General features: G+C 46.4%; 1 protein-coding gene across 4 annotated transcripts; it reads right to left on the bottom strand.

Annotated features, from left to right (window-relative positions):
- Positions 1-2,769: 2,769 nt before the first annotated feature.
- Positions 2,770-8,395, bottom strand: TMEM100 (transmembrane protein 100). Of its 4 annotated transcripts, XM_015560763.1 has the most exons (4): positions 7,882-8,240; positions 7,007-7,102; positions 5,436-5,584; positions 2,770-4,023 (listed from the first exon to the last, which is right to left on the bottom strand). In XM_015560763.1, exon 4 carries the CDS (start codon positions 3,954-3,956, stop codon positions 3,552-3,554), a length of 405 nt encoding a protein of 134 aa, XP_015416249.1. In that variant the 5' UTR covers positions 3,957-4,023; positions 5,436-5,584; positions 7,007-7,102; positions 7,882-8,240; the 3' UTR covers positions 2,770-3,551. The 4 variants fall into 4 exon arrangements, with proteins under 4 accessions (XP_015416249.1, XP_006753224.1, XP_006753222.1 ...); XM_006753161.2 differs by lacking the exons at positions 7,007-7,102; positions 7,882-8,240 and adding an exon at positions 8,322-8,395; XM_006753159.2 differs by lacking the exon at positions 7,007-7,102.
- Between the last annotated feature and the right edge of the window lie 3,719 nt (positions 8,396-12,114).

Here is a 12,114-nt window from a genome sequence, read left to right as displayed (position 1 = left end):
TTCTCCTTCTCCTTCTCCTTCTCCTTCTCCTTCTCCTTCTCCTTCTCCTTCTCCTTCTTCTTCTTCTTCTTCTTCTTCTTCTTCTTCTTCTTCTTCTTGTTCTTCTTCTTCTTCTTCTTCTTCTTCTTCATCTTCTTTCTCTCTCTCTCTCTCTCTCTCTCTCTCTCTCTCTCTCACAAAGAAGTAAGTGTGAGGATTTATGATCTGGCTCTCCTGGGCATGACCACCTGCATAATCCACTTGGCTTTGATCACCTTCTCTAGGCAAGACTCCCTAAATTAATTAAGACAGTGAGGTGGGAAGAGCAGGTTCTTCTGTGTGGTTATTGTTCTTACCTGGACAGAGACCTGCTCCATGGATGAGCTTAAACGTTGTTCCTGTGCATTCTGAGATATGTGGGTTTTGGGGGAAATCTAGCTAGCTCATAGAGCTAATTTCTGATGCTCCAGGATGGGGCCAAATTATCATTTAATACATACATGCCTGCATCATGCTTATGAGTGCATTTAACATCTGCTTATTGATATATAATAAACTCATTTGTAAAGACAAACATTGCCCAATAAAGACGCATGTTGTGAGATAATTGTGATATCACAATTTAAGTCTGGGATGGATTAGGACTATCTCTGTGCATGGGACTATTTCTTTGCAGAGGCGTGTTCCCTTTAATGTGACCAAAGCTCCCTAAACAGGGCAAATCCTTCCCATACTTCCCAGGAGAACCCAGAAATAGCCACTGTGAAGTGGATTAGAAAGGGGGGTAGGAATGGGCTCAATGGAGACTCTTCACTGAGTTCTCACATCCAGGAGAGATGTGTCTGTCTCCAGACAGAATTCCATGTGAGTCATTACAATTTCAACCATTCCATGGTGTTCCTTTTGGGACTCAGATAGCAGCATGAGGCCCCCTGGTGGCCTGAAATAATTCAGGAGTTTCCTTCTCAGGCACTGAAGGGCAGGTGTGACTGGAGAAGGACAAGGTAGTAAAGACTCACCTAGACCTGGTGCTGCCAGGGAGGCAGGGCAGAGTAGGATGACCTCTATGGGGAGAGTTGAGAACTAAAATATTTTCTTTTAAGGGGTGAAAACAAATGGACTGTAATTCTGGATAAACCACTCACTTTCTGATTTTTCATTCAATAGTTCATTTAGCAAACAGTACTGAGTACCTACTCCATGCAAGACATTTTAATAGACATCATATGGGGTAAAGAATAAAAAATAAAGACACAACATACACTTCTAAGGAGCTTTGGAAGAGGATAAAACTTTTATGCCACCAACATGGTAGAAATGCAAGTGCCCTCAGAGAATGAGCAAATAGACTCTTGAAGGAGCAGTTACTTTTGGATGAAAGGAAAGGCTTCTAGGAAGAGGTGGCATTTCAGCTGAGGCTCTAGTCAGGATTAGACCTATTGGGATGGAGAGGGAAAAGATGGCATCTGGAGGAGGAAAAACAGAAGTTTGAACAGACATCAAGAAAAACCGAAACCCAATCCAGGAAGCGTGACTAGTCTGGTCTGACTAAACTCATAAGGAGTTTTCGGGTTGCAGGGAGAGTGAAAGCTGGATACATCTGTTTGGATCAGACCCTGGAGAACCTTGAACACTTGCCCAAGAAATTTCTTCATCAAGCAGTTGGGAGCCTTTGAATATCTTAGAGCAGAAAAGATACATGTCGAAGGATAGACTCCTGTCCACCGAAACAAACACAATGCCATCCTCTTGTATTTCATCCAGACGAGTGTTGGTTCCCATGTGTTTAAGATCATCGTTCTCTGCTCTCCTGTAATCAACAGCTCCAGACTCTTTCTACCATGTGACCTTCAAAGCCAGGAGTAACTAAGCCATCAAATCATCTCCCTTAGCAAAACTACCAAGTGCCAGGGAGCGGTCAGACCCAGAGGTGCCTGCCATGTTGAACTCAATTCCTTGATAGAACGCCTTTCATCCAGAGGGCTATGCTAGGTTTGTTTTGCCCGGCCTTGTTTTTCCAAGGTTTTATAAAAAGGCTTTATACCTGTTTAGTTACATGTGGTTTAAACTACATGGACCAGGAATATTTCTGGCCAGCATTATGGGGCCAAGTCCTAGCTGTGTGTGGAATAGCTCAATGTTCACAGAATTCAAGCAGTAACCTAGAACTACCACAGTGAAGCAGCCCAAGAATCTACACAATGCTTGGCACATAGTGGGTGCTCAAAAATATTGTAAGCAAATAGTTAATGACTGATTCTCCAATAAATATGTAACACACATTTAACAACACATTATAAAACTCCCGGCATTGATTTTCTAATTGTAATAACATAAAAATCCTCTAATACCCAGTAAGAATAATTAACAGTTTTCTATAGGAGTCCTGAAAAACATCATATATAAAAAATTAAAATCTTTGGCTTGGCTGGGTTTCCCAATAGGTTGGAGCATTGTCCCATACACCAAAGTGTTGCAGGTTCTACTCCCAGTCAGGGCACATGCCTAGGTTGTGGGTTCGATCTCCAGTTGGGGTGCTTATGGGGGGCAACCGATTGATGTTTCTCTCTCGCTCTCCTTCTTCTTTCCACTCTCTCTCAAATCAATAAAAAAGGGTATCCTTGGCTAAGAATTAAATTACAATAATAAGATATAATAAAAATCTTCTAGTTAAGTTAGAAGGAAGCAACATGCCCATTTGTGAGAAATACAGTTGAGACACTTGTAGATGAGGCAAGGGAAGACGGGCAATTTGGAACGGTAATAAAATAACTGCAACAGAAACAGCCATTTAAGAAGTGTCAGCAGCAATGAGTATTTATTATTTCGAATGAAATGTACATTAAACTTTTATATAAAAATCATCAAAAGTGCTATATTGGATTATTTTAATATTAATTTAATCCCCTCCCCTGTGCCATCTAGTAGTTATACCCTTCACCTCTTTTTGACTTTTGATACATCATTACAATCATCTAAAACCGTCCAATGTTAAAACATAAAAAAATATTAGTTTATTCTTCAAGAGAAAGTACCACCAGTCAGTCATGAGTTACTGAAAGTAAAAAATGAAACAGGTGCCAGCCAATCAACTGATTGAAAACAAGAAGTTATCATAGAATTTCATAGAAGTATGCCAAGTCCCAGGCCATGGAGTCTCTCGGCAGAACATTTTTATGACACAGCTTCTTACGCCTGTGGGTTATTTCATGTGGAGGCGGGTCACTGGTGTGCCAGAACCATCCAAGTGTTTTCTCGTCTTTTCTTGGCTCTTTTCCGAGGTGAACCAAATGCTGTCTAATGCTGCACACCTCCCATGACCCCGACAAGGATGTGGAGAAAAAGCTGATTTTGCAATCTGAGAAAGAGCCCTTAGAGTTAAGTTTGTCATTAAAGAAGATACAAGTCATTTCTCACACATGAGGCCCTGCCCCCCGGCGCCCTCCATCCACTCCCATTCCCCTAGTCCGCTCCGTGCCGAGTCCGACCTCTCCCACAGGAGTGCGGGTGAACTGGCTGACGCCGAAAGGCCGGATGTGCAGGCCTCAGGCCTCCCTTGGCCCCCTTCAGTCCTAAGCAAACAAGCTCCTCCGATTTGCCATGAGAGCTGTCTGACTCTCCCGCCTCTTGCCCTTCTTGCTCCTCTGCCTCAGCTTCCAGCACAAGGCGCTGGAGGCCAACAAAAAAAGTCCCGAGGAGAGAAGGATCAGGCCCAAGATGGAGATGATGGAGCCGTGGGAATTGAAGCTGTAAGCCACGGCAGTGACCACGATCCCGGTGATGAGGATGACCACGGCGAAGGGGATGATGCAGCGGTAGCAGGAGAGCTCAGTGCCCCCGGTGGCGGCCATCAGCTGAATCTCACTGACCACGGGGACCGTGGAGACCACGACTTCTCTCTTGGGGCTCTTCTCCGTTGTCCCTGGCTTGGGAGACGTTGGGGTTCTCAGGACCTCCTTGATGGGCTCCTCCGTCATCTTTACAGCGGTGTGTCTCCTAGCTGAGTTCACAGACTAGGCCCGGGGGCCCTCTCCAGGGTGGAGACTGTGGAGGAGAAGGCAGGAGATGTCAGCTCAATGCATGAGAGTGATCCCTGCAAGGAACTGGACAGAGCTGCGGAGACACCACTGTGTCCTGTTCTGAAGGGGAAAAAATGCACGTGAACATAAACCCACGTTTCTGTTCCTAATCCTTTGCATTTTGTTGGCATCAGGCAAAAAGCAAGATAACGCAGATCACCGTAAAGAAACGGAGATGTAAACAGCAGGAAGCACTTGGCCGTGTTTAATAGACCCTGGTGGTCTGCAGATGTTTTACTAGCCTTTCCTCCTTGCCTATTGCCTCTCTTTCCTCTAAGCACACCGGAGAACCTCAGTCTGAATCCAAAGACCTCGTTCAAGGAGGCGACTTTATAAACAATACTTCGCACAGCTCTTTCCACGACTCACAGCAACTTAGACGCTGCCAATGTTTCCGAGCATGACATGCATTCTTTCCAAACTCTCACCCATTCACTGCCCATTGAACCAACGTCAAGACCAGAAGCCAGCGTGCCAATGAGGTTCTTCTACATCAGCCAGACAGTCAGCCAGTCTTTATGGTGTGACTACTAAGCCCGGGGCACCATGTGTCCTGGGACTTGGGTGAGGATGCGGCTCAGTAAAAATTCAGTGACAATGAGGCTAAGATGTGTGGATGTCACATGCGGCAGTATCCTCCAACCCATGTGACAGGAATGGAAAAAGAAAAATGAAGAAAGAAAATCAGCAATTTTGGAGGCTATCATGGGACACTTTTATACATTAAAAATAGGATCAACTATTAGAGTACTTTTCAAATTTTCCATTCAACTCAAGAAGGATTGTTGATATTATGTGTGCCGTGACATGTTGGGGGGGAAAAACAGCTAGGTTTTCAGGAAAGTTTTACAAGTTCATTTTGTCCCCATGCTCTTAGATACAAGACTTTCTGCGATGCACGTCTGTAAATATTTTGAATCTGAACATTTCTGCACAAAACCCGAGACTCCATCAAAGGCATCTGGCTGAAATGCCGTCTATGAGAAATCCGTGTAAACTCTTAACTGCCGCTCAGACATGTTAAGTCTGTTTTTTTTTTTTTTTGTCCCTCAGAAGCCATCTAGGAGCTAAGTTATGCCGTTTAAACGAAGATTAGGGAGGCTCTTTCAACGATTAATACTTGGGGCATATTAAGCTTCCCCTGAGAACAAATTCAAGCTCAAATCAAACCCTGAGCAATGAAGCTAAATATATGAGAGCTATCTATTTGCATAAAAATTGTAGTCACCCAATTAATCACTGCTGTCCAACGACACCCTAAGTATTGGCTGAGCCAGTAAAAGGATTTTTGAGATTATGTCTGAAAGAAAAAATCTTCACCCCAAAGCTGAGCTGTAACCTAATCTGAAAAGGAAGGTCTGTCCCCAGACTACTTACGCGTTTCTCAGGGAGAAGCAATCCATTACCAGGGAAACCACTCCGCTTGGTTGGGGAAGCGGGGAGAAACCTCAGAGCCTCAGCTTCTTCTGGCCAGCTTCTGGGAAAAGAGCCCGTAACAGCATGCCCGTCAATGAAATAAGCCTCCTCTGGGGAAAAAGGAAAGACACGAAAATCCTGAGTGATAGGGTCAGTTTCGGATCCTGGAGCTCTTTCTTTCCCGCTACCTCTGTTCCTAAATGACGCTTGTCTTTCCCTCTCTCTCCTTTTATCACCTCCCGCTCTGATGGCCCCTCCCTGTCATTTCCCCCCCACTTCTTTCTTTTCCTTGCCAGCGGATTCTGAGTTTTGGCTCCCTCCCCCTTCCCACCCCCCCTCCCAGTGACATGATAAGTCCGAATCGTTCCGAGTCCCTGGAGGCAGGAGCCAGCTTTTACTTTATTTCTCTCGCAGCACTGACTCAGTAGACTGCTCTGCATTACTCATGTTTTCCCCAGCCAACCCCCAGACCTGCCTCGGGCGCTTCAGGCATTTTCATAAGAAAATCCCTGAGTCCGCTTTGCAGACCCAGTGGAGGGGACAGAGCCTTTAGGGTGGCAGGAGCAGCTGCGAAGTCCTCGGGCAGCTGAATTCAGCCTGTCAGCCAGCAAAGCAATCTGTGTTCCTAAGCTTCCCCAGTATCCTTTCTTGACTTGCGTGTGCAGGCCATCGGAAGCTTAAACCCTCTTGATGGTTAATTCACTGAGAAACGAGGTGGGAGATTCAGATGTTTGCCCTAAGAGGGAAGACTAGCCATCTTGGTCCACCGATGATGACTTATTACCTCTGGGAGGAGGTCACTTTGGCCGTGTTGAAATTATCGTCATCATTGTCACTTGCAGAGCTTCTCCTATGGGCTGGGCACATGCAGTGTGCCCGCGTGAACATGAATGCTCCCTGGTTTACCAGTGAGTTCATAACTGAGTTTCTCGATAGTTTATACATGAAGCCCAGAGAGGGTAAGTAATCTGACAAAGGTCACACAGAGAGACCTCCTTGGCTCAAACCCTAGTCTTTCATGAGGATAAAAATCACAAGGGGTGAGGGGGTTGTTAAATGTAGATTCTGATTCATGGGTCTGTCACAAGGTCCTGCACCGTGAGGATCTGTGGCTCCTTTAAGGAGCAAGATCTTTTCAACATTCAGACACCTAGGGCATTAACACGTCACCCTCTCAAACAATAAAGTTAAAGACCTACTTCCCACCCCTCTCCCTAAATGGCCTTATCGGTTTATACTTTATTAGATAAGCTGTTTCAATCTTAAAGTCCCACGTTATCGTTTTGAGGGGAAAAAATGGATAATATTGGGAGACTCTTATAAGCTGGTCCCTATACTTGTACTGCTAAAAGTTATCCATCCTTTATTTTTTCATCTATACAAGTTTCAATAACTTCTTTTTAATAAACCCAGCAAATCTACACACCTAGATTAAATCTCAGAAAAGATCCCCCCCCCCTTTTTTTTCAAATCTCCGATGTTAGATCTCTCTGACTGCTGGCAGGGGGCTTGGGTACTCATAGGCATCTCACCTCTAGCCTATGTGAGCCTGCTCCTTCCAGCCTCATCCAGCAACAATACCTGGACGATCTCGTCATAAAGGGGGAGGGACCAGCGGTCTTTTCTCTCTAGAATGGAGCCAGAGAGCGCTTGGGCTTCTTCATTTTGAAGCATGAAGTTGATAAGTCCCTGAAGAGGCTGAGGGAGGGATCCCAACCTGCTGGGGAGGATGAGTCCCTCGAGGGCCTCAGCTGCCCCCATCCTCACCCAGGAAGAGGCTGTCACGTGGTGCTGAAGATGAGGAATACTTAGAGCCAGCCATGTCAGCCCTGGCCATCATTGTTCTGGGAAGATGGTGATTCAGGGATGGGGGTTGGGGAGGGGCACGAGGGGGTCACTGGCTACATAAATTGGAGATCCTTCAGACTCTCTTATAAGAGCAGTAGTCTGCCCACTGCAAACTGGCCTTTGGGGGCAATTCCTGTCTACTTCCTAGCATGGGCTGCCTTCCCCTCAACAGTGCGATAACCCCACTGAAGGTCAGAATATCACCTTATCCTGCGGAAGCTCCCGTTGCCCCATTACCAAAGTCAAAGGTACATGAATCACCCAGAGAGAAGCCAGAGACAGCTTCCCCTGCCCGCACCCCCCCTCCTCCGAGAGCCTATGGCCCAGTCTATAAGGAGGGGCAGTGAGTATACCCTGGCCCCTGAGCCTGTGGGCAGGTCTGTCATTACTTCTAACAGCAGAGCTTTCTTCAGCCTCTTAGACTTCAGGTGTCATATTCCCCCTCCTTCTCCTGCCTAGACTCACAGCTGCCCATCTCCAGAGCCTAAGTAGATAATTGCGGATTTGAAGTGATAAACCCACACAAGTCAGAAGCCTTGGGATCAAGCAGAAATGGTACCTGAAGAATAAGCAGTACCACTCTAGCGCGGACACACATGCAGTTTTAATGGTCTTTTACCTCTTCAGCTGGAAATTCAAAGCCAATTCCTAGTGATCGGCGCCTGATGCCTTTGAATGCACCCCCGCCCCTTTTTTTCTACTTTGTGCCAATACAATATCACACACTCCTGGGAACTTCTAAAGGGAAACCTGCCCCCAGTGAAAAACCTCATCCGTAATGCAGCCAGCCTTCTCCCTGCAAGCCTGCTTTCAGAAGGGAGAGCAAAGCTTGGGGCTCTTTTGAAAGCTCAGGGCTCCAGGGGATCCCTTTACATTCAGAAAACGTCTCAGAAAGTTTCCAATCAACGCATCCCATCTCTAACCCCCTCTCTCCACCCCTCCCCAGGCATTCAACAGTTCTCCCCAAGAGCTTCCAAAGAGCCAGGCAAAGATCCTTACCTTTCCCAGCCAGAGTGGAACTGAGACAGCTGCCAGCCCTGGCCAGCAGCAACCCAGAGAGGGAGATGCAAATGACGGCCCTAGGGACCGTGAACAAAGTACTCAGGCTCACACACAGTTAAGGGACCGGAGAAAAATTGGCGAGAGGAAATCTCTTCCGTGCTGCTGTACATATATATATATATATTTTTTTTAAAGAGAACCAAGTTTGAAAAGAATGTTCTTCTTTGTTTTTCTCTCTTTCTATTCTCTTTCCAGGCTTTCATTTTTCCAGGTTTTTCCCTTTTCCAAAGCGCCTTCCTGTTACTGCCCCTCTGTAATACCTGGGGCCTGCAGAAGAGATTTTATTCCCCTTCTGTACTTCCAGGTGGGTGCGGGCTTTGAGACATGTGTGGGGGGTGGGGAGTGGGATGGTAAGTGAGTGTCTTTCCCTGAAACCTGTAATAAGAGGAGTGAAGAAAGAGAAGGGTTAATGGTGAAAATGGCATTTGTTGCTTTTTGTGGGCAGTCTCCCTAGCAGCAGAGGAGTGGTTTTGTCTGCTCCTCATCAGAGGATGGCCAGCAGATAAGGAGGGAACTGACTGGGCCACCTCCCACCTAAGGCACCACAAACAACAGGACCCAGAACACTTGCTGTTCCAGAGAGAACTCCCCCAAACTGGACAAGCCTCGGTTTACTTAGAAACAAAGTCATGTAGGTGAGAGGATATAGAAGGGTAAGAGGGCAGGGATCTGGCGAGGACCGTGACCGAGAGGAGACGGGACCTGTCTCCCTTCGGTAGAAGCCAAAGCTTTTCGGTCTCTGGGTCCGAAAGGCAGACATTCCGATTTTGCTCCAGAGCCATATGCGTTTGCAGACCTGGAAATTGCTCCTCGGGAAACAAACACACTTTGTGAGGAGCAATGCCATGTGCATTCGATTACGGGCTCCCATGCACTTTTGGTTTGCTTTCGCTTGGTGTGGTGGGGCTGGCACCTTTCCAGCAGCCCTGCAGGTGCCAGGTCGTCCTGGCCCCCTGTCTGGCCTCTGTGTGCCTTTGATCTCGGCCCTCACCCAGCCCACTTGGACTCCGTGAGATGCAGGAAGCTGGCCAGGGTGCTCCGTTCCCGGCTTCGTTTAAGGGCGTGCCTGCATTTATGTTCTGAAATCATGGACATTTGGGAAAGTGATCTGGGCTTGCGTGTTCGTTTTGGATAGCAGGTCGTGTTATTATTATTGCTTCCCTCCCCTGAGGCACTTTGCTATGAAATCTAGGACATGAAAGAGAGAGATGTGATAGTACCAAGAGGAACAGCGGGTATCCCTTAGGTATAAAATGTGTTTTACTATTTTCTGGTCAATTTCCAGGTACCAGAAACTCATAAAATCCATGTGTCTCCAGACAGGAAAACATACATCTTTTAGGTACACATCCGGGTCACCATTCTCTTACCTGTTTTGTGCTGAGTCACTGTGAAAGATGACATAAAACAAAACAAAACAAAAAAAAGAGTCACTGAAATCAAAGGACACAGTGGGACCTTCGGGAGGGCCAAGTAAATCATCTCTCACTTCAACAAAAACTGTCATTCTGGCCTCAGATGAGAAGAGTTGGTTTTCCTGTTTCAAAATCTGAACCTCTGCTGACAATGCTACTCTCCCGATACGTTCCCAAGCAGCTTGCATCATCCTTTACACTTACGTACATTATTCTTCGGAGGCCTAAGATGAGGAAGATCAGCGGTAAAGAGTTACAGCAAATTGGGCTGACAGCTTCCCCAGACAAGGGCATGGCACCTGGGTCTGCCTCCCCCAGTGGCTAGGGGGTCATGGACTTGGGCCTGTAGGAAGCCCACCACACTTGTCTTTTCCCAGGAAGGGAAGAGAAGAGACATCCATGACTCAGCCCTTTGCTACTATTATACCTGATAGTACGCCTTTCTACAGAAGCAGTCTCCCATTGGCCTCTGGTGACAGTGTCCCTTGTTCTGTCCATAAAATGATGTGCACATCGTGTGACCTCAATCGACTCCTAATCAGCACATCATTTATCTGTTTCATCATCAGTTTGGTGCTGGGCGATTTGGAACCACCCTGCTACATGTAAAACACTAGTAACCTATGCGCTCCTGCAAGAGTCAGTTGGCTTTTCTTTGTTCCATGTTCATTGAGCAGAATAAACTTCAGACCTGAACCCAGTCATGTAGTGCTGGTCTTCAAAGGACTCACACAGGCTGGGTGTATCCGTGCTGGCCCACCCCCAAATAATCACAAATGCAATTGAAACCATAGATTTTAAGCTCTGGGCGTGGGTAAGAGGAACATCCAGTATATTTTCACAACAAGTAGTTTTTGCTGTCTCCATTTTTTGGAGAAAGAACCGAGGTGAAGAAGATGTCATTGTCCCCAGGTTTAACTCCAGGGCCTGGGCTCCTTCCTTCTGAGTTGACCCAGCCCCTGAGCTCACTTTGAAGAGGAAAGGAACCATGTAACGCCGATCAAATGTCTAATAGGCACCACCCACGATACAGCTCTATCGCCAATATTTGTATTTTACTTATGAGGAAACCAAAACTCAGCAGGGTTCAATACTTGCCTGGGATCCATTACTAGGGCAAGAGGCAAAGCCAGGGTTCAAGTCCAGCTATGAGGTCTCTGTTGCTTATTTTTTTAAATTAGATTAAGTGTTATTAGAATAGCCTAATGTTAGCCTACAGCCCATTTTCTTGGGTGGAGGATGACATATTCTCATTAGGTTTACTCTTGGAAAAGCGTTCTGAAAAGGGGGTCCCTCTTGCTTCTAGGATGATGAGCCCTGATGTTGCCCATAGACATCTGGGTTTTGCAGTAGAGCTGCATTACTAAGCAGATTTGGGTAGGATTGAGACACAAGCTAGGTACCAATGGAGTCAGTGAGCGGTATCGTGGCTGTAGGGACATTTCAGGAGTCACCCAGACTGTTCCTCAGCTTCCAGGAACATTTCGGTTCCACTGATATTTATTGTACTCCTTCCAGGAGCCAGAAACTTGCCCAATGCTATCACTCAGTAGATACAAAACAGTAAACAAGCAAGATCTCTGCTCTCAGGGAGCTTACAGTCTAGGACAGGAAAGCCACAGGGCCACCAGTGTCTATGATCTTTTTGCTGGAGGGAATAACAAACTGTTCCGGGAGGCCCAGGGAAGATTAAATCCATTCTTGGTGGGAAGGAAAGCTTCATTAGTTGGTATGAGTAGGAAAGAAGAGAAGGTGATTCTAGGTGAAGGGACAGCCTATATATAAACATAGCTCAGAAAAGTGCCAGTCCTTTGGCACAGAGCTTTGAACAGCCTACGTGGCTGAATTTTAGATCTCAAGGGGCAGGCAGAGCAGTCAAAATAAGACTGGAAATGGTTGATGGTGAGATGATTGCCTCGACATTGAGTTTGGAATTTATTTGGAAACCAATGTAGTTTTGAGCAAGAAGACATGATAGTCAGCTCTGTGCATTATCAAAAGTAGCCTGGCATTAGAGTGTTGAAATGCACTATGGGAAAGTCAAAAGGGGAAGGCAAAAAATACAGTTGGGACAGCCATCAGTTTGGAAACCTTTGTCTAGGTGAGAGGTACCAGGGCCTGATATTGAGTCATGCATGCAGGTTGGTGTTAGGTCTGATCAAGTAATTGAATAGATATCCCCTCCCCTGGGAACTGACCTGTAGGCCACTTCACAATGGACATTCCACTTGCTTCGACCACATTCCACTTGCTAAGACCATTATCTCTCCCCTCCGGAGTTTCCCAGAATCCAGACCTGCACAGACAACTCTCTG

Source organism: Myotis davidii, unplaced genomic scaffold (assembly GCF_000327345.1).
Source record: "Myotis davidii unplaced genomic scaffold, ASM32734v1 scaffold771, whole genome shotgun sequence".
Classification (NCBI taxonomy): Eukaryota; Metazoa; Chordata; class Mammalia; order Chiroptera; family Vespertilionidae; genus Myotis; species Myotis davidii.
This window is presented reverse-complemented; position numbering and strand designations above follow the sequence as displayed.

What these genes read in the sequence shown, in the direction of transcription:
- TMEM100 (XM_006753161.2), bottom strand. Translation starts at nt 3,956, where the DNA reads ATGACGGAGGAGCCCATCAAGGAGGTCCTGAGAACCCCAACGTCTCCC.